The sequence below is a fragment of the Camelus bactrianus genome, chromosome 6 (assembly GCF_048773025.1).
Source record: "Camelus bactrianus isolate YW-2024 breed Bactrian camel chromosome 6, ASM4877302v1, whole genome shotgun sequence".
Classification (NCBI taxonomy): Eukaryota; Metazoa; Chordata; class Mammalia; order Artiodactyla; family Camelidae; genus Camelus; species Camelus bactrianus.
In genome coordinates, this window is record NC_133544.1 from 53,637,659 (window position 1) to 53,660,226 (window position 22,568).

General features: G+C 33.6%; 1 protein-coding gene across 9 annotated transcripts in view; it reads left to right on the forward strand.

Moving 5' to 3' along the window:
- Positions 1-660: 660 nt before the first annotated feature.
- RALGAPA1 (Ral GTPase activating protein catalytic subunit alpha 1) overlaps positions 661-22,568 on the forward strand; it is a 204,395-nt gene continuing 182,487 nt past the window's right edge. For 2 of the 9 annotated variants that reach the window (XM_074365640.1, XM_074365641.1), the window contains exon 1: positions 679-1,279. In XM_074365640.1, coding sequence (XP_074221741.1) covers positions 1,174-1,279 — 106 coding nt within the window. In that variant the 5' untranslated portion in view covers positions 679-1,173. Of the gene's footprint in view, positions 1,280-22,568 lie in introns of all 9 variants that reach the window. The other 7 variants (XM_010967048.3, XM_074365642.1, XM_074365643.1 and 4 more) reach the window with 7 other exon arrangements.

Here is a 22,568-nt window from a genome sequence, read left to right on the forward strand (position 1 = left end):
TGTGAACATTTTTCACCTGTTTTAGTTGAGTGTCCACTTCTGTGATACTTTTCATGTTTTCTACAGTTTTTCTACCTGGGTCTTAGCAATTTTCTCCTGGATATGTGAACTCTTTGCATATTAAGAAAATTAACCTTTAAAGTTCTCCAGATATCTTTACCCTGTAATTTTTCTTTCCGTTATGGCATGCTTTTGGGAGAACTCATTTGTGCAAAATAATTTTAACCAAGAGGATGTACTATATAACCCTAAAAACTCTAAACTACAGTAAATTGTTAACCATTACTTTGCAAAACAAACAAAAATTCTTTAAACAAAATTCAAATTAAGGAAATGAAGGGGTGTTAACAACCAGTCTTCAGAATTGACATCTAAAATATACTGCACACCTGCTTTGATGTTTTGAACCTATATTCTTAAGTTACTTCTTAAGTTGTATAGTAAACAGCAGAGGCGGAGGACCTTTTTAAACAAAAACTGGTCTCGGAGTTTGGGAGGAGTCATCACGCTTACAATGGCGCACGCAGTAAATCCGTTTCCAGACTTTCTTGAGCTTTTCCTTTGGCTGCTTACAGAGGAAACCAAAGGAGATAAGGTCACGGGTGATCTCACGCTGGCATGACGTCAACTACCGTTTACGTCAGAAGGCGGTTGCCACGGGGACCATTCGCCACCGACGGCAAAGTCGTGAAACCCCATCACCACACTCTGTCTCCATGACGGCCTTTGCAGGGTCTAAGCTGCTAAAGAAGCTTTAACCTTAAGGGGGCCTCAGGGAGAGAGGAGTTGTGCGGCAGTTGCCGAGAGCCCCACCTCCGCGGCTCCGAGTCCTGGGCCCCGGCCTGTGGCGGCGAGCGGCGGCCGCAGGAAGCGGGCGGCGGCGGCGGCGGCGGCGGGCAACCCGCCTGGGTCTCCGTCGCTCCGTGCAGGGCTGGAATAGGGGATCCGCCATATTGGAGCCGGAGTCGAAGGTGCCTTGCTGCTGCCGCGCGAGGCTGGTGGAGGTGGCGGCCCTGGCCTGAATCTGGGAGGAGTCGGCTGCGCCGGGGCCCGCAAGGCTGCGGAGTGAATGAACGACTCACTCTAGTCTCCTCCCCGCCCACTCCCTCCACTTTCCACCGCGCGACCGGGCCGGGAGGGGCCGGAGTCGGCCGTGGCGGCGGCGGCCGCAGGATGTTCTCCAAGAAGCCACACGGGGACGTGAAGAAGTCTACCCAGAAGGTGCTAGACACTAAGAAGGACGCGCTGACCCGCCTCAAGCACCTGCGCATCGTCATAGGTGAGGGGCGAGGGGTGGCGGCCCCGGGAGGCCTGAGTTACCGGTCTTCCCTGTCCTGTGAAACCCTGGGGACTCTCTCCCCCGCCCTGGCGCCGTGCGGGAGTGGAGGACGAGGCGTCGCCTCTGCACGGACGCGGGAGGGCGGATAATTTGGGGAAGGGAACACTTGGCATTTGGCAAACGCTCATCACACAAACGCAGGGTTATCTAATTTTGAGTTAATAGCTCGAACTCATTAAAAAAATTGGTATTATTCTAAGAACTTAAATCATTTTTAGACTTTCGGGAGACTTAATGTTGCGGATAATGGTGTTTATAGGATGTTTGTCAGATGACTACCGCCATCCCCACCCAAGTGAGAAAAAAGAAGAAAATTTCTTTCGGACAATATGAACCGTAGTCTTTGAAGTTTCTTGGCTAGGGAGGGCAAGGAGGAAGCAGTTTTACCTCTTTGGGAAGTGGGTGGTTCCCAAAAAGCTTGTGGGAGAGAGCCCAGCCCTTCTGTTAATGCACCTTGTTCATAATTACTGTCATTTAGAGGGGGAGGTATTATTAGTTATAGAAAACAAGATAATTTAAGGCTTCCTGTGCTTTTCTAGAATTACATAGAATTCTCTTTTTAATTGAAATTTTCTTACTGTCTGTTACCCTGTTTTGCTGGCTGACCAAACTGCTCTTGAGTTGTGAGCATAGTGTTAAACCATTTTTTTGGTAACCTGGTCGTTTCGTGGGCTAAGGGCTGTAATAATACTTATGGAACGTCTGGTATATTGTTTGGATCTTTTTAGATGAGTTCTTTAGGTGAAAAGGAAAGTTAGTTTCTGTGTTGATACAGAGAGTTAATGGCAGAACTGAGTTTGGAACCCAGATGGCTGAATCCTAGTTAAGAGTTTATCATTTCAAGCTCTCTTCCTAATGAATGTTTGTTTTGAAAAGTTACGTTTATTCAGTGATATAAGTCTCATATTTGAAGTGCATGTTTCTCTACTATATTGTTTACAGGTCCCAACAGGATACCGCCAACATTTGTATGGTGCTTTACTGTTTACAAAATTACTTCACCTAAATTGTAATCCTCATAATAATTCTAGAAGTAGATAAATTACTATCCTCCTTTTTTTTTTTTTTTTTTTTAACAAATGAGAAAGCTGAAGTTTGGGAAAGTTCAGTGGTCATCCAGCTACTAGGAGGTAAAGCCAGAACTTGAGCCCAGAGTTCATGTCTCTTGTTTTTTTTAACTGTTTCTACATTTATGGCAGCCAATCTGTATCACAAGTAAATTGTGTTAATTCCCGTGGAGTAGTAAGAAACTAATTAAATCCGGTTTAGTAATGTGAAAAGATATTTTTTCAAGAAAATATGAATCTTCTAAATATGGTTGAGATTGTGATCTTTTAATTTTTGTTCTACTTGAGAATTTAGTCATTAAAGAAAAAAACCTGGCTGAGAGACTGAGACAGAAAGTTAATGTGTGGATGTAAGATTTATTACAGTAATGACAATTTGAAATTGAAGAGTAAATGGAATTAGACACCTACTTGGGACATACTGTAGGTTGGTTAATGGCAGAGCTATAAAGTTGAGTTCCAGTAGAGTACTGACATTTCCTAAGTTGACTGCCATAGTTCTTTATAGTTAAGGAATGACTCATATACACTTCTTTCGCATAGAAGTTTTTTCCCACCTGAGAGACATGGTCTAAATTAAGAGGTCATACATACCAAATATTTTGTAGGTCCTAGCTTTCTCAATTTGAAAACAATAGTTTAAAAGAAACCACCCTTTTACTTTTTAGCAATTTATGGGCTTTCAAAAAAAATGGAGCATATACTATAAACAAACATTTAAAATATCCTTAAGAACCTTCAAATGGAAGACATTGTTCTTTCGGAGTCCCTGCCCTGTGTGAATGAAGGAGGTCCATACAGAGAGATTACTACACTTACGTAGTTATAGAACAGTAGTTCTCAACCAGGGACAATTTTGCTCCCCTGAAGACAGTAAGAATGTCTGGAGACACTTTTGATTTTCACAATTGTGGAGAGGTGTTACTGGCATCTAGTGGGTAGCAGGTATGCTGCTGAACGTCTCAAAATGCACAGGATAATACTCTGTTCAATATTGTAGCCCCAAATGTCTGTAGTGCTGAGGTAACCTTGTCAAAACATAGAATAAGAAAAGATGAACCTCCAAATGCTATACTTGGTTCTAATATATTAATTAATTGAATAAAATATTCTGTATCTTTAAGTGGTTACCATTATTTTGCTTGAAATATGATTAATGTAATTCCTAAGAAGATAACTGGGAGAGTAGAATGACAAGGAGTGAAAAGCATCTTTGAGGTCTCCCATTTTGCAGATGGGAGAGCCCCTTCAACTCCTTTTTGCAAGTCAGGTTTTACATAAACACTGTGAGGAAACTAGTTCACAGAATAACGGGACATTGCCATACACAGGATTTTGATTTTTGTTTGGTCCCATCTAAACTATATTTTTAACCCTTAAATTGAACTGCCATTCACTCAGGGCATTTATTGGAGATTCAGTGCATCCAGTATGTGAGAACGGAAGCATCTGGTGTAAACATTTGTCCTTGTACGTGTTCCCACTGAAGGACATTTACCGAACTTGACTCTGAAACATTTAGATATAAATCTGTTTTTATTGATACTGCTGTAATTTAATTTGTGGAACTGGAAGTCAGAATTATTAAAAAATAGAAATAAAACCTTCCTAGTTCCTAAAGTTTCATGTTATCTACTCCTCTGCCCCCTTTTTTATAACTAATGGCCTTAAGATATTGATACTAAGTGAGTTCATAACTGTTTTAACTAAGTGGCTAACAACATAATGCTTGACATATAGTGGATATTGACTAAATGTTAATTTTCTTGTTTGGCAAGGTAACAGTTCAGTCATCTCAACTTAAAAAAAAAGTGCTTATTTAGCTAATAAATATATTGATTATTGTTGGATCATTCTTTCTAATAGCTTTGGTGAGGTATAATTGGCAGACAATAAATCACATATTTAAAGCATGTAAGTGAATGCTTTTTAAAAACTGAAATATAGTTGATGTACAGTATATAAGTTCCAGGTGTACAATATAGTGATTCACAATTTTTAAAGATTATACTCCATTAATAGCTATAAAACACTACCTGTATTCCCCATGTTGTATAATATATTCTTGTTGCTTATTTTGTACACAATAGTTTGTGCCTCTTACATCCCTACCCCTGTATTGCCCCCTCCCTTTCCTTTCCCTGCTGGTAACCGCTAGTTTGCTCTCTATTTGGGAGTCTGCTTCTTTGTTCTATTCACTAGTTTGTTGTATTTTTTAGATTCCACATAAGAGTTATATCAGATAGTATTTGTCTTTCTCTGTCTGACTTATTTTGCTTATCATAATACCCTCCAAGTCTATCCATGTTGCTACAAATGGCAAAATTTCATTCTTTTTATGGCTGAGTAATATTCCATTGTGTATATACCCTACATCTTCTTTATCCATTCATCCATCGATGGGCCCTTAGGTTGCTTCCATGTCTTGGCAGTTGTAAATAATAACAATGCTATTTATGAACATTGGGGTAACTGATACTTTTTGACATTTGTATACCTTGTGAATTCATTATGACAATCAACATTAGGAACATATTCAGACAATAAGATAACAAACATATATAACCTCATAAAAAGTTTCCTTTTGCCCCTCCGTAGTCCATTCCTTTCACTTCTACTTAGCTGCTACCCAGCCACTTCCCTGAGCAACCACTGATCTCTCCCTCTGTATTAGTTTGCATTTTTTAGAGTTATATATATATATATATATTTCCATATATATGGAATGAACAGTATTTATTCTTTTTTGTTTGATTTCTTAAACTTAGCACATTTTGAAATTCTGTATTTGTTGTATGGTGATGGGTCTATAGTGCATTGCTTTTACTGTTGGGTAATATTCCATTGTCTCATTCACATGTTGATTGACATGTGGGTTATATTCGGTTTGGGGCTATTAAATATAAAACTGCTATAAGATGTACTCATTTTATACACATATACTTTCTTTTCCCTTGGAATAATACCTAGGAGTGGAATGGATGGATCCTGTGGCATCTGTGTATTTTCTTTTTAGAGACTGATTTATTTATTTTTTTACCATTTTACATTCTCACCAGCAGTGTTTGAGAGCCCTGGTTCCTCTATAAATGCTCCAACACCACTTGGTATGATCAATGTTCTTAATTTCAGCCACTATAATAAGTTATGTGATGCTTACAATTAGTGTTTTCCTGATATCTAATAACATTGAGCTTGTACTTACTTGCCAATGTGTATCTTCTTTGATGAAGTGTCTGCTCAAATCTTTTACCTATTTTTAAATTGAGTTGTTTGCTTTCTTACTTAGTTTTGAAAATTCTTTATATAAAAATGCTTTATCAGATACATGATTTATAAAGACATTTTTTTCCCAGTCTTTGTATTGTCTTTTAATCCTCTTAACATTTTCTTTGAAGGATTAGGAATTCCCAATTTTGGATGTATTTTTCCACCCCTTTCAACCTCTTTGTGTCCTTTTATCTAAATAGAGTATCTCTCTTTTTTTCTTTTTTCTTTTTTTAATTTTTATTTAATTTTTTTTCTTTCTTTCTTTCTTTCTTTCTTTCTTTCTTTCTTTCTTTCTTTCTTTCTTCCTTTCTTTCTTTCTTCCTTTCTTTCTTTCTTCCTTTCTTTCTTTCTTCCTTTCTTTCTTTCTTCCTTTCTTTCTTTCTTTCCTTTCTTTCTTTCTTTCCTTTCTTTCCTTTCTTTCCTTTCTTCCTTTCTTCCTTTCTTCCTTTCTTTCTTTCTTTCTTTCTTAGGGGGGATAAAAAACTTACTTAGTTTTTTAGAGGAGGTACTAGGGATTGAACCCAGGACCTTGTGTATGCTAAGCATGTGCTCTACCCCTTGAGCTGTACCCTCAACCCATATATCAACTTTTAATTTTATGGTTCATGCTTTTGGTGTTGTATCTGAAATCTTTGCTTCAGTCAAGCTCAGAGAAATATTCTATGTGTTCTTCCAGAAGTTTTATTATTTTAGGATCTATATTTAAGTCTGTGATCCATCTTGAGTTAATTTTGCAAATATGGTTTGAGGTATGGGTTGAAGTTTTTTTTTTTTTCTTATGGATATCCAAATGTTTCGGCACCATTTGTTGAAAAAGACTGCCCTTTCTCCACTGAATTGCCTTTGTGCTTTTTCCAAACTCAGTTGTCTGTATGTGTGTGGGCCTATTTTTGGACTCTCTTCTGTTTTGTTCCAGTGATCTATTTGCCTGTGTTGGTGCCAATACCACAGTGGTTTTGTTGTTGTTGTTGTTGTTGTTGTTACCTAACTTGGTGATAAATCTGAAATCAGATAGTATCGTCTCTCCAACTTTGTTCTTCCTTTTCAAAGGGTTTTTTTGGTGTGGGTGGGTGGGAGCTATACCAGGCCCTTTACCTTCCCAATATGAGTTTTAAGATGGCTTGCCAATTTCTAAAAATAAAACAAATAAAATAAAAAATTCTTGCTCACTGGGATTTTGATTGGGATTGTGATAAATCTATAGGTCAAAAATTGGCAATATTGAATTCTGACTCATGAACAATGTTAATTTCTTCGTTATACATACAGCTTCTTTAATTTCTTTAGCAGTATTTTTGTAGTTTTTTCTTTTCTTTTCTTTTTTCTGAGTAAAGGTAGCTTTATTCAGAGAGATACATACTCCATATGCAAACTGTAAGCTGTTTCAGAAGGCAGGGGAAAGGCCACGAGGTGTGGGGTTTGGGTGCTCAGTTTAGAGTAGAATTAGATAGACATTCCTTAGAGTGCGGGCTGTCTTGGAAGGCCTGTTTTGGAGTTTTTGGTGTATAGGTCTTATACCTCCTTTGTCATTTATCTGTAAATATTTTCTACTTTTGATGCCCTTGTAAGTGGTATCTTCATGTCCATTTCTGATTGCTAGTATAAGGAAATACAATTGATTTTCCTATATTGAGCTTTATCCTGAAACCTTGCTAACCTTACTTTTTAGTTCTATTAGTATTTTATGGATTCCATTGGATTTTTTTTACATAGACAATATTGCTGTCTGTGAAAAAAGATAGTTTTACTTCTTTTTAATCAGAATGCCCTATTTCTTTTTCTTGTCTTATTGATCACATTAGAATCTTTAGCACAGTGGAGAGTAGGCGTGATGAGAATGGACATCCTTTTTTCCTTGATCTTAAGGGTAAAGAGATGAGTTTTTTCACCATACAATATGATGTTAATTGTAGATTTTTTTATATATGCCCTTTATCATATACAGTTGAAAAAGTTTTATTCTCTTTATAATTTGCTGAGAGTTTTCATTAAAAATGGATATTAGATTTGTCAAATGCTTTTTCTTTTGAGGTTTGCAGGTTAAAAAATGTTTTTCATTCTGTTAATGTAAATTATAATCATTGATTTTCTTTTTTTGCTTTTTTTAATTGAAATATAGTCAGTTTACAGTCTTATGTCAATTTCTGGTGCACTGCATAACGTTTCAGTCGTACATATACATATATATTCCTTTTCACATTCTTTCTCATTATAAGTTATTATAAGATACTGAATATGGTTCCCTGTGCTGTACAGTATAAATTTGTTATTTATCTGTTTTATATTTAGTAGTTAGTATCTGCAAATCTCAAACTCCCAGTTTATCCCTTCTTATGCCCTAGTCATTGATTTTCAAGTATTAAATCAACTCTGCAGTACTCTGCCAACCTACGTTGGTCATGGTATGTTGTCATTTTTATTTATTAGTAGATTTGATATCTAAAATGTTTATAATTTTGTAATTATGCTTATGAAGGATATTGGTCTGTACTTTTCTTGTAACTATTTGGATTTTTTAATAACAGATAATGTTAGCCTCATAGTATTAATTGAGAAGTATTCCTTTCTTTTCAGTTTTCTGGAAGTGTTCATGTAGAATTCATACTTTTTTTTTACTTAAATGTTTGGTAGAATTCACCAGTGAAGCCATCTAGATCTCAAGTTTTCTTTGAGGAAAGGTTTTTAAAATACTTTAGTAGATAGCTATTATGGCTATTAGGGTTATCTATATCTTCTTAAGTGAACGTTGGTAGTTTTTGTCTTTTAAGGAATTTTCTTATTTCATATAAGTTGTCAAATTTATAGTTATAAAGTTGTTCATAATGCTTCCTTATTATCATTATAGAACCTGTGGTGATGTCACCCCTCTTATTCCTGATACTGATTTGTCTTTCTTTTCTTAATCAGTATGGCTAGAGGGTTATCACTTTTATTGCTCTGAAAAAACCAGTTTGTGATTTTATTGACTTTTCTCAATTTTTCTGCTTTTATATCATTGATTTCTGCTTTAGTCATATTTATTTTCTTTCTCTGCTTAGTTTTAGTTTACTTTGCTCTTTTTCTAGTTTTTTAAAGTGTAAACTGAGGTTATTGATTTGAGACTTTCTTTCTTTCTATATAGGCTTTTGGCGATGTAAATTGAACAGCATCCCACGAATTATGATATTTTGTATGTTCATTTTCAGTTAGGTCCAAAATGCATTCTAACTTCCCTTTTGATTTCTTCTTTGATCTCTGGGTTATTTTCAAGTATGTTCTTTAGCTTCAAATATTGGTGGAATATCTTGATATCTTTCTGTTATTGATTCATTATAGTCAGAAAACATGTTTATGACTTAAGTTCTTTAAAATTTACTCAAATTTGATAGTCTAGAATATGTTTTAACTTGAATGTTCCACATGCACTTGAAAACAGTATATATTCTGCTGTTGGCTTAAGTGTTCAAAAAATTTTCAGTTAGGACAAATTATTTGTTAGTGTGGTTCAAGCCTTCTATATCCTTGCTAAATTTCTGTCTCCTTGTTTTTCTGAATTATTGAGAGTAGAGGGCTGAAGTTTCTTACTGTGATTGAGGGGTTTGTCTATTTCTTTTTGCAATTCTATCAGATTTTGCTTAATGTATTTGGAAGCTCTGTTCTTAAGTGCCTAAACATTTAGGGTTATTATTTCCCCTTAATAAACTGACTTCTTTAGCATTATGAAATGATATCTTTGTTCCTGGTAACAGTCTTTGCTCTGAAATGTACTTTGATAGTAATATAGCCACTTCCACTTTCATTGACTATTATTACTAGGGTATAGTTTTTCCTGTCTTTTTAACCTATTTATATCTTTATATTTAAAGTGGATTTCTTGGTGGCAGCATATTTTTGAGTCTTAATTTGTACTCTAATCATCTCAGTCTTTAAATTGAGATTTTGGACAATGTATTTTTTTTTTCTTTGTCACTATACTGTGCATTGCATCCTCAGAACTTATTTATCTTGTGGCTAGAAATTATACCTTTTCACCGTTTTCACCCATTTTCCCCACCCCCACTCCCTGCCTCAATCACCATTCCATTGTGTTTCTATGAATTTGGGTTTTTTTAGACTTCACATGTGAGGACATATAGTATTTGTGTTTCTCTGTTTTATTCACTTAGCATAATGCCTTCAAAGTCCACCTCTGCTGTAGCAAATGACAGGATTTTCTTTTTCGTAGCCAAATAATATTCCATTGCATGTACATTTGTATGTGTCTCTGTATTTGTGTACATAGATACACACACACAAATATATATCACATTTTCTTTATCCATTCATCTGTTGTCAGACACTTAGGTTGTTTTCATGTCTTGGCTATTGTAAATAATGCTGCCGTAAACATGGGAGTACAGATACCTCTTCAAAGTAGTGACTTTGTTTCATTTGGGTACATACCCAGTGGTGGACTTGCTGGATCATGTGGTAGTTCTACTGTTAATTTATTGAGGAACTGCTGAACTGTGACTGCACAAATTTACGTTTCCACACAACTGATTTTTGTATATTAATTTTGTATCCCACAGTAGTACTGAATTCACTTACTAGTTCTAGTAGTTTTCTGCTGGAGTCTTTAGGCTTTTCTGTATATAAGATCATGTCATCTGCAAATAGAAACAGTTTTACTTCTTCCTTTCAAATTTGGTTGCCTTTTTTTCTTCTTGCCTAATTGCTCTGGCTAGGACTTTCAATACTGTCTTGAATAGAAGTGATGAGAGTGGGCTCCCTGATCTTGTTTCTGATCTTAGAAGAAAAGCTTTCAGCTTTTCACCATTGAGCATGATGTTATCATATATAACCTTTATTATGTGGAGGTCTTCCCTCTGTTCTTAGTTTGTTAAGAGTATTTATTGTGAATGGATACTGAGTTTTGTCAGATGCCTTTCTGTACCTATTGAGATGATCATATGATTTTTAACCTTTATTTTATTAATGTGGTGAATCACATCGGTTAATTTGTGGAAGTTGAACCACTTTTGCATGCCTGGAATAAATTCCACCTAATCGAGGTTATGATCTTTTTAATGTGTTGTTGCATTTGGTTTGCTAATATTTTGTTGAGGATTTTTGCATCTGTGTTTTTCAGGAATATTGGCTTGTTATTTTCTTTCTTGTAATGTCTTTATCTGGTTTTGTTATCATGGTAATACTGGCTTTGCAAACTGAGTTTGGAGGTATTCTCTTTGTTTCCATTATATGGAAGAATTTAAGAAGGATTGGTATTAATTCTTTAAATGTTCGGTAGAATTTGCCAGTGAAGCCAACTGGTCCTGGGCTTTTCTCTTGGGAGGTTTTTGGTTACTAATTCAGTCTCCATGCTTGTAATTGTTCTGTTCAAATTCAGACCAATAACTTGTCATTCAGATCTGTATGAGATGCATATAATGTCATTGATTTGCTTGAGTTTGATTTAGGTTTGTGTCTTTTATCTTGCCATTTGTTTTCTATTTGGCCTATCTGTTCTTAGTTCTTTTTTTTTCCCCCCTTTTTTGGCCTTTTTTTCTGTAAGAGTTGAATAAATTTATGATTTAAAAAATTCTTTTACTATCTTATTAGCTATAATCTTTTATTATTTTAATGATTTATAGTATATAACTTACCAGAATCTACTAGTAAGTGATATTATACCACTTCTTATACTGTATAAGAACTTTACAAGAATGTACTTTCATTCCCTCTCCTAGCCTTTATACTTTTCTGATTATACATTAATTTATACAAGTTGTAAACCTAACAGTATATTATTTTGTTTAAACAAGAAGTATCTTTTAAATACTTTTGAATAATGAGAAAAAGACATATTAACTCATGTAGTGCCATTTTCAGCATTCTTCGTTACTTTGCAGAGAAAGATATTTCTTTTGAGCCAGCATCATTTTGGTTTTGATTGCAGGACTTTTTCTTTAACATTTCTTCTGCAATGACAGTCTGCTGCTGATGGATTCTTCATGCTTTTGTTTGTGTGAAAAAGCCTTTATTTTTCCTTCTATTTTGGAAGATATTTTGCTGTGATTAGAATTCTAGGTTGATAGCTTTCTTCCTTTGTCTTTTAAGGATTTTTCTCCACTGTCTCTTTGCTTGCATTGTTTCTGATAAGAAGCCTGCTATCATCCTTGTCTTATTCTGTATAACATCGTTTTTCTTCGTTTTCTGGCTACTTTCAGGATTTTCTCTTCATCATTGATTTTCAGCAATTTGATTATGATGTGTCATGGTGTAGTTTTCTTACTATTTCTTGCTTGTGGCTCACTGAGATTTTTAGATTTGTGGGTTTAGAGTTTTCATGAAGTTTGGGAAATTTTTGACCATTTTCCCCCACTTATTTCTCACCTCCTTTCTTTTTGGAATTTCATTTATTGGCATATTAAAAAGTGTTAATATCAGATTAGTATATTAGGATGTATTATTAGTATATTGGAAGCTCTCTTAGTTTTTTGAAAAGTACTGATACTCTTTTTGTTTTTTTGGATTCTTTTTTCTGTGTTTTATCTTGTATAGTCCCTATTGCTACTCTTCAAATTCACTAGTTTTTTCTTTTACTACATGCAATCTGCCATTGATCCCATCTAATTTATTTTTCATGTCAGACATTGTAATTTTTATCTAGTTCATTTTGTATGTGTGTGAATAAAATTGTATTATCTATATTGTATATCTTGCTTCTTGAACATATGGAATATAAGTGAAATAACTTACTGTCATCTCTGCTCATTCCAGTGTCTCTGTCTATTCTGGGTCAGTTTCAGTTAGCTGATTATTCTCCTCATCCTGGGTTGTTTTCCTGCTTCTTTGTATGCTGAGTAGTCTTTGGGTGTCTCATACTGTGAATTTCACCTTCTTAGCTTTTGGTTATTTTTGTATTTCTATAAATTCTTGAGCTTTTTTCTGGGCTGCTGTTCATTTACTTGAAAACAGTTCAGTCATTTTGGGTCTTGCTTTTATGGTTTGTTGAGAGGGTCCATCTAGGGATAATTATTACCTACTATGAGGCAATAACTTTCTGAGTATTCTATCCAGTGCCCCAAATTATGAGTTTTTTTCTTGTAGCCCAGCTCTTATGAACCCGCACTGTTCCTGTCTTATGTAAGCATCTGATATTTTTCTCTCAAGTTCTCTCGCATAGTTCTTTTTCCTGACTTGGGAAGTTTCCTTGCAAGTATTGATGATCATACTGAGGGAAAAATCAGCAAGCTGGAACAATCAGAGATGTACCTCATTTGTTTACTAATCTGTCGGGAATGACTTTCCTTACCTGATATCCATATACTGGAAACATACAAACAAACAAGTTTACAAAAGGACAGGAAAAAAACCCTGAAACATAAACAACAATTTTCAAGACAGTGGACATCAGATGCTGATAGTAAGAGGTTCTCCTAAATGACTGAGACTGAAAATTGGCCTCATACAAAGCAACTTTGCCCCCCATTTATTACTTTTTTATATTTAGAGAAAAAATTTATGATCAGTTGATTATTCACTATGTCTGTGAAAAAATATCTAATTATTTTCCAATCTGGATATATTAATGTTCTCAAAAAGAAAATCAGATTAAAATATATTAAATCAGAAAGATGAAACACTAATGTTCAGTAGGTATAAAGGGTAATATATAGACAGAAGCAAATACTTATGTTTATTAAGTAAATAACTTGAAAGTGGTGTTGTAGATCAACTTGGAACAGATATGACTGGAATCTGAAAATGTGTAGGAGTCATTGCGAACTATAAGCTGCCTATACAAATAAACTAACTTGATATTTGAATATATTTTTAAGGATTTGATATGCAAAGTTAACAAGTAATCCTATATACATGACATTAGACTTTTATATTCTTTGATTTGTATAAACTCTTTAATTTATATTCTTTAATTTGACTCTTACTGATTTGAAAAATTAATTTAACCTTTGAAATGGTCTTTGTGTATTTATGAAGAAGTGATTTACTGAGCAGATTATTATATACAGTTAACATTACATTACATTATCACATTGTTATTACATAGTGTTACTGATTAATTTTCTTATAAAACAACTGTAAGCCATCAAAATACTGTAAGCCATCTTTGCATTAACATTTCTTTTATTAAGGATTTTATCATATCCAGTGGATTTTACATGAATTATAGGATTGAATAAAATATGGAATAGAACAATTAGAGATAAAACAAACAGTCGATAGCCATTACTTAAAGAAAGGAAACTTACTAGGTTCCAGAAATGAGCTGATTATAGGTGTAAGGCATTGAATTTGGTTCTTAGATTTCCTGGCAGCTAAAGTGAAGAGAAGCATGTTGGGTTACAAGTTTCAATGTCTTAGGAAAGAAAAAGAAGAGAGAGCATAATTTTTTTTTTTTGGTTAAAAGATTTTTTTTTCTGGATTCTAAATTCAATCACAATTTGTGTGCATACATACGTATTCTCATGTATTATCTACTGTCTCTTCTATTAGAAGGATCATGTGGTAGGAATAGACTTTGGAGAAAATAGAAAAATAGGTGATTAGTATGTTTGTTAGACCTGTTCTTTCTAGTATCAAAATATCAAATATCTACACAATCTAAATTGTTTTCTTCCCTCCCTCCTTTCTTTTTTTCTTTTTTCCTTTCTTTCTTTTTTCCTTTCTTTTTTCTTTCTTTCTTTCTTTCTTTCTTTCTTTCTTTCTTTCTTTCTTTCTTTCTTTCTCTCTTTCTCTTTCTCTTTCTCTCTTTCTTTCTTTCTTTCTCTCTTTCTTTCTCTCTTTCTCTTTCTTTCTCTTTCTCTTTCTTTCTTTCTTTCTCTCTTTCTTTCTCTTTCTTTCTCTCTCTCTCTTTCTTTCTTTCTCTCTCTCTTTCTTTCTTTCTTTTCTTTCTTTCTTTCTCTCTTTCTCTTTCTCTCTTTCTCTTTCCTTCTCTCTTTCTTTCTCTTTCTTTCTCTCTCTCTTTCTCTCTCTTTCTTTCTCTTTCTTTCTCTCTCTCTTTCTCTCTCTTTCTTTCTTTCTTTCTTTCTTTTCTTTCTTTCTTTCTTTCTTTCCTTCTTTCTTTCTTTCTTTCTTTCTTTCTTTCTTTCTTTCTTTCTTTCTTTCTTTCTTTCTTTCTTTCTTTCTTTCTTTCTTTCTTTCTTTCTTTCTTTCTTTCTTTCTTTCTTTCTTTCTTTCTTTCTTTCTTTCTTTCTTTCTTTCTTTCTTTCTTTCTATAAATGGCATCATCATCCCCAGGTTACTAACACATGAAACTTTCATCTTTGACGGTGTGGTAGACAAAGAAACATAAGTTTATTTTTGTCTATCATATTGTCGTCTTTAACTTCTTATTACTCCTGTCTGGTACTTTATATTTCAGTAATATTGAGCCAGAAATCACTTTCTGCAATGCTTGTGCTTTTACTAATGGTATTTACTGTACCAAGCTTAATAAACCAATGTAAATTAGAGAGTAATTTGTGTAGTTTAATTGTTAAAATTTAAAATGTACATATGTATATGCTTTGAAACCAGCATTTCCATTTCTTAGGATTTTTTTCTAAGGAAGTAAGTGGATAAGTGTGCAGGATCACTGCAGTGTTGTTTAGAATAGTGAAAAATTTGAACTAATTTAAATATTATTTTAAGATTGATTTTAGAATTTAGATATATTCATATAGATGAACATTATAATTCTTAGGAATTGTTAGCATTCTAATAACTAGATAACAAATAGGTTGACCTTTCTCACATGAACACAAAATACATTTTAGATATGGTTCTATCTCTTCATTATCTTTGCGACTTTTTAAAGAATGAATATTTTTATAGAAACAGCTGTCATATATTGGAAATAATAGTTAATATTTTTGAACACATATAGGCAGGTTCTGGGCCAAACATTTTATATGTATTACCTGACTTAATTCCTTCAACAGGCTAGTGTGGCAGATAGTAATTAATCCCCAAGGAAACTTGAATGTTAAATAGCTAGTAAGCTGGGAAATATGGTGGAGTAAATAAGAACCTACCTTCTGATGTCAGCTATATTATTTAGTTAACATTTTTATAGTTATTTTACCTTTCTGTAAAATTAAAATAGGAACACATGTTCATATGTTGTTGGAAGATTACATGAAAAAATGCCTTTGAAGCACAGAATTTATGGAAGAATTTAAAACATTTGAATTTTAATTGGAACCTCAAAGATGATAGAATTGAATCAGATATTATGGCCTATTCAAACTCAAGCAAAATTCTGTTTTTAAAAAGTTAATTGAGGACAAACCCCTGAAGATACCTGATGGTCAAGATTCTATACCTTTATTCTCAGTCTCTAACCTATTAAAAATGAGTAAATCAGAGACAAAATTATTTAAAAGTTACATTTTGGGAAGACAAAGGAGAACTGAATGAACGAAAGGAAATGAAATTCATTATTGGTGTTTTATTTCAAATAAACACAAGGAAATCCTTAAGTTGTGTCTCTTAGCAACAGTATTCTTTCCCTCCCCACCCCAAACTAAAGTAGCTAGTAAAATGTGTGTTTGTGTTACCAAAAATTTGTTGTCATTTTCTGAATTTTTATAAACCAGTAGCTTCAAGGATCCCAGGGTTTTCCATCAGTTGTCCTTAGGGCCTCCTAGAAGCTAGTTGGTTGTTACTGTAAGCTACTTCTTGTAATCATGCTATGTCTTATAAATTGTCTTTAAGGAAAATAATTATCCATCCCTGCTTCCATTTATTTCTTTAAAAATATGAAAATGGTAGATTTGAGCAACCATTTGAATAACTATATATAGTACTTTTCTAGTTTTGAGGCAGTTGCAGAGAAATAAAGGAGTTGATAGTATAATAAGAGAGTCATGTCTAGTAGGAAACATGAGTATAAAAGACAAAAATTCAATGCGACTGAAAGGGGATTACTTTTCAAAATATTCAGACAGCTTATAAAGCTCAATATATTAAAAAAAAAAACAAACAAGCAACCCAATCCAAAAATGGGCAGAAGACCTAAATAGATATTTCTCCAAATAAGACATACAAATGGCCAACAAGCATATAAAAAGACGTTCAACATTGCTGACTATTAGAGAAAAGCAAATCAAAACCACAATGAAGTATCACCTCACACCAGTCAGAATGGTCTTCATCAAAAGGTCTACAAATAATAGATGCTGGAAAGGGTGTGGAGAATAGGGAGCCCTCCTACACTGTTAGTGGGAATGTAAATTGGTGCGGCCACTAAGGAGAACAGTGTGGAGATTCCTTAAAAAACTGAAAATAGAATTACTGTATGATCCAACAATCCCACTCCTGGACATACATCCAGAAAAAACTCTAACTCAAAAAGGCACATGTACCCCAATGTTCAGAGCAGCACTGTTTACAATAGCTGAGACATGGGAGCAACCTAAATGTCCATGTACAGATGAATGGATAAAGATGTGATATATATGTATATCTGTGATACATGTATATATAATGGACTATTACTCAGCCATAAAAAAAGAATGAAATAATGCCATTTTCAGCAACATAGATTGGACCTAGAGATTATCATACTAAATGAAGTAAGTCAGACAGAGAATGACAGATATTGTATGATATTACTTATACGTGAATAAAAATCTTTTTAAAATGGTACAAAAGAACTTACTTACAAAACAGAAATAGACTCACAGATGTAGAAACCAAAATTATGATTACCGAAGGGGAGAGGGATAAATTTGGAATTTAGGATTAACAGATATACACTATTATATATAAAAAAATAGATAAACAACAGGACCTACGGTATAGCACAGGGAATTATATTCAGTATTGTGTAATAACCTATAATGGAAAGGAGTCTGGAAAAGAATACACATTTATATGTATATATGTGTATATATAACTGAATCACTTTGCTGTACACCTGAAACATTGTAAATCAACTATACTTCAATAAAAAAATGAAAATTAAAAACAAAGAAGGATCATATCTAAATGAGGGGCTTGGAAAAAGCTTGATGAGACTGAGTCATTTGAGCTGTACCTTGAAAGATGATTAGAATTTCAGTAGATAGAAGTAAAAGAAGAGCAGTTTGGGTGAAAGTAATGAGTAGAGATGAATGCAGGAATGCTGAAGGCAGTAGTTTTCCAAGCTTTTAAAAAATAAAGATATCAGGCCTCACCCTAGAAATTACAATTTAATGACAAGGTGAGTAGAAAGGAGTAAGTGTTGTGGAAGATAACGTGGAGAGAGGACTTACGAGATTTGGTAACCAGATTTTTTTGTTGTTTTGGTTTTTTTGTTTTTTGTAACTAGGTTTTAATGAGAATTTAGGATTTAATGAGGATTTAGGATTATGCCACTTACTTGACTGTATCATTCTACTTTTTGAAATCATGGCTTTATTGATTGGTGAACTCATATCAGGAACAGGTTTTTCATTTCCAGTACCAGTATCAAGTTTACTCAGCCTATACACCAAAACTCTGCATCATTCCTTCCCAGTCGGTACTACTGCTACTCAAAGTGTAGTCTGCAGACTGGTGCTAGTTTACAAGCTATTTATTGCAAGTCTATAACATGTTGCAGAAATTGAGGTGTTAAGAAGCTCAGCCCAATTTGACAATGCTGGAACATCCAAGCATATGATTAGGCTACTTGTCTTGTTGAATAGAGTGTAGACCATTCTAGGTGCTTATTTTCTTTATTTTCTAGTAATTTATTGTAAAGCATTGGTCCATGTTGAATTGGAATTAAAAAAACCAAAAACTGCCCCTTTATAGATAATTTGCGAAGCATGATCTGTGGTGTTTAAAATAAACTTCTTCCATTCTAACTCATTTTGATTTTATCCTCTGATTTTCCTTTCCCAGTGTAATGATACTTACTTCCGCTTCCTCAGTGTAATGCATTCTTTTATTATGCATATGTTTAATAATTTTTAGATGCCTTTGAGTTTAAGGATATGAATTGAGAAATTATTTTCTATTTTGGAGGTATAGAACTGTACCTAGAATATTGGTAGTACTGTATTTTGATTACTCTTCCTGTTGTCTGACTACTCAATTAAAAAAACAAAGAAGACATTGTTTTATGTAATAGTGGTATACTAGGACCTGGCTAGTCTTTGGCCCTGTAAAAGTTAAGGTAATGCATTTGCTTGGAGTAAACATCAGTAATTGGTGATATAACAGTTTGCAGTTTCTAGAGTTAGAAAAAAGTATTTTTCCATTCTGATTTCCATTCTTTTCCTTTTCAGATTAGCCAAGAAGTTCTAGCTTTCAGATTTAGTTAGCCAGGTTGGGTCTGGTGGACTTTACAAGAATATTAGGCCAGCTATAAGGAATAGAACAGTAAAACAGAAACCTACACCATTAGCAGTCATTTCCCATTTCTTTTACTCTCTACCCCTGGCAACCGTTAATCTAGTATCTGTCTATATGGATTTCACTATTTTAGATGTTGCAGATAAATGGAATCATAAAATGTGTGGTCTTTTGTGTCTGACTTCTTAACATAATGTTTTCAAGGTTCATCCATGTTTTAGCAAGTAAGAGTTATTTCTTCCTTTTTTATGGCTGCATAATAATGAATTGTATGGATATACTGCATTTTATTTATGTATTCATCAATTGATGGACATTTGGGTTGTTACCACTTTCTGATTTAGGAATAATGATTTGAACATTTGTGTGATCTTATGTTTTCAGTTCTTGGGTATATATACTGTTCTAGGAGTTGAATTGGTGGGTCATAGTTAATTATATATTTAACTTTTTGATCAATAGGCCAAACTTTGCAAAACAGCTGCATAATTTATTTTCCACCAGTAGTGTATGAAGATTGAAATTTCCCCACATGCTTGTCAACACTTGTTATTGTCTATTTTTCTGAGTGTAGCCATCATAGTGGATGGGAAGTGGTATCACATTTTGATTTTGATTTCGATTTCCCTGATGGCTGTTGATGTTGAGCATCTTTTCATGTGCTTATTGGCCATTTGTATATCTTCTTTGGATAAATGTCTAGTCAAGTCCTTTGCCTATTTTTAATTGGGTTTTATTTCTTTTTATAGTTGAGTTCTAAGAGTTCTTTATATATTTTGGGTCCTAGTCCCTTATCAGACATGCAATTTGCAAATATTTTCTCATTCTGTAGATTGTCTTCTTTTTTTTTTTTTTAATAGTGCCTTTTGAGGCAAAACAATTTTGAGTTTTGACAGAGTCCAGTTTATTTTTGTTGTTGCTTGTGCTTTTGGTGTCATATCTAAGAAACAATTGGCTAGTCTAAGATCATGTTTTCTTCCAAGAGTTTTATAGTTTTAGCTTTTACATTTGGGCCTTTGGTCCATTTTGAGTTAATTTTTGTATATGGGATGAGGTTGTGATCCCTCTTCATTGTTTTGCATATGGATATTCAGTTGTCACAGCACCGTTTGTTGAAAAGACTGTTTTTCCCCCATTGAGTTGTCTTAATACCCTTGTTGAAAATCATTTGACCATCAGTGTTAGAGTTTGTTTCTGGACTCTTAATTTTATTCCACTCATCTGTATGTTTATCCTTATACCAGCACCACACTGTCTTGATTACTGTAATTTTTAGCAAGTTTAGAAACTAGAAAGTGTCTTTTTCGCCAGCTTTGTTTTTCTTTTTCTTCTCTTTTTAAATTTGAAGTATTATGGTTTTATTTACATCTATTAGTTTCAGGTGTAGAGCCCAATGATTTGATATTTGTATAACTGACATCTGCACCATGTACATAATTACAATCTTTTTCTCTTTTTTGAGAACTTTTAACATCTCTCTTAGCACTTTTCAGATATGCAATACAGTATTAACTGTAGTCACAGTTCGTCATCATTGCTGTATATTACATCCCCCATGACTTATTTTAAAACTGGAAGTTTATGCCTTTTGATACTCTTCTTTTTCAAGATTGTTTTGATTATTCTGGGTCCCTTGTGTTTTAGGATCAACTTGTCAGTTTCTGCAAAGAGCTACTTGGGATTTTGATAGAGGTTGCACTTAATCTTTAGATATATTTCAGGGAATATTGCTTTCTTAACAATATTGAGTCTTCCCACCTATAAACATGGAATGTCTTTGTTTGTTTAGCTCTTTAATCTCTTTTATTGATGTCTTAGAGTTTTGTGTACAAATGTTAACATTTCTTGTGTTAGATTTATTCCCAAATATTTTATTCTTTTTGTAGTATTGTAAATGAGGTTATTTTCTTCATTTCACTTTTGAAGTATTCATTGCTAGTGGATAAAAATTCAGTTAATTTTGTGTGTTCATCTTGTATTCATCAGCCTAGTTGAACTTGTTAGCTCCTACAGATTTTTGTGTGTATGGATTCCTTAGAATTCTTTACATACAAGATCATGTCATTTGTGAATAGAGATGTAATACTTCTTACTTTACAATCTATATGGTTTTATTATTTTCATGGCTAAATTCTTTGGCTAGAACCTCCAGTACACTGTTGAATAAAGTGGCAAAGGGAGATGTCCTTATCTTGTTTATGTTTTTAGGGGTAAAACTAACTAGTCAGTTTAAAGTTAGGTATTGGTTTTGCACAGGTGCCCTTTATCATATTGAGGATATTACTTTCTATTCCTAACTTTTTGAGTGTCTTTATTAAAGGATATTGGGTATTGTTCAGTGCTTTTTCTGTGTCTGTTGAGACTGTCATATGAGTTTTGACCTGTTTGTTAATATTGTGCATTGCATTGATTGATTTTTATCTGTTGAACCAATCTTGCATTCTGAGTTAAATCATGATGTATAGTTCTTTTTTCATATATTGCCATATTCAGTTTTCTTGATTTCATTGAGGATTTTTGTGTCTGTTTTCATAAGGGATATTGGTCTGTAGCTTTCTTTCCTTGTAATGTCTTTGTCTCATTTTGAAATGAGGATAATACTGGCCTCATTGAGTTTAACAGTGTTCTTTCCTCTGTTCTTTGGAAAAGTTTATAGGGTTCACTTATGAAGCCATTTGGGTCTGAGCTTTTCTTTGAGGTCAGTTTTATTTATTACTCAGTCTATCAGTTTTGGTGGTTTATGTCTTTCTAGGAATTTGTCCATTTCATATCAGTAATCTAATGTGCTAGCATATAACTGCCCGTGGTACTCTCTTAAGATATTTTCTATTTCTGTAAGATTGGTAGTAATGTCTTCTTTTCCAGTCCAAATTAGTAATGTGAATCTTACCTCTTTATCTTGGATGGTCTAGCCAGAGACTTGTCAATTTTGTTGATCTTTTCAGAGAACTAGTTTTGGTTTCATTGGTTTTGGTATTTTTTTTTCTTTTGTCTATTTTACCTATCTCCAATCTTTTTTTTTCCTTTTATTGAAGTATAGTCAGTTTACAATGTGGTGTCAGTTTCTGATGTACGGCATAATGTTTCAGTCATACGTATACATACATATATTCATTTTCATACTCTTTTTCATTATAGGTTACTACAAGATATTGAATATAGTTCCATGTGCTTACAGTATAAACTTGTTTGTCTATTTTATATATAGTAGTTAGTATCTGCAAATTTCAAACTCCCAATTTATCCACTCTAATCTTTATTACTTCCTTTCTTCCACATGCTTTAGGATTAGCCTGCTGTTGCTCTTTTTTAGTTTTTTAAAGTGGAATATTAGGTTATTGATTCTGAGATCTGCATAAGTATTTAAAGCTATAAATTTACTTTTAAGCACTGTTTTAGCTGGATGCTATATATTTTGGTATGTTCTGTCACTTACATATCAAAGTATTTTTTTCTGGTGGATTCAAATTGCTATCCAGAATCCTTTCATTTCAACCCGATATGTTTATGTTTTTTTAGTAATTTTTATAAAGTAATTTTTAGTAATTTTTATAAAGCAGACCCGCTAGCAACAAATAGTCTTTTTTTTTTTTTTTGGTACCTAG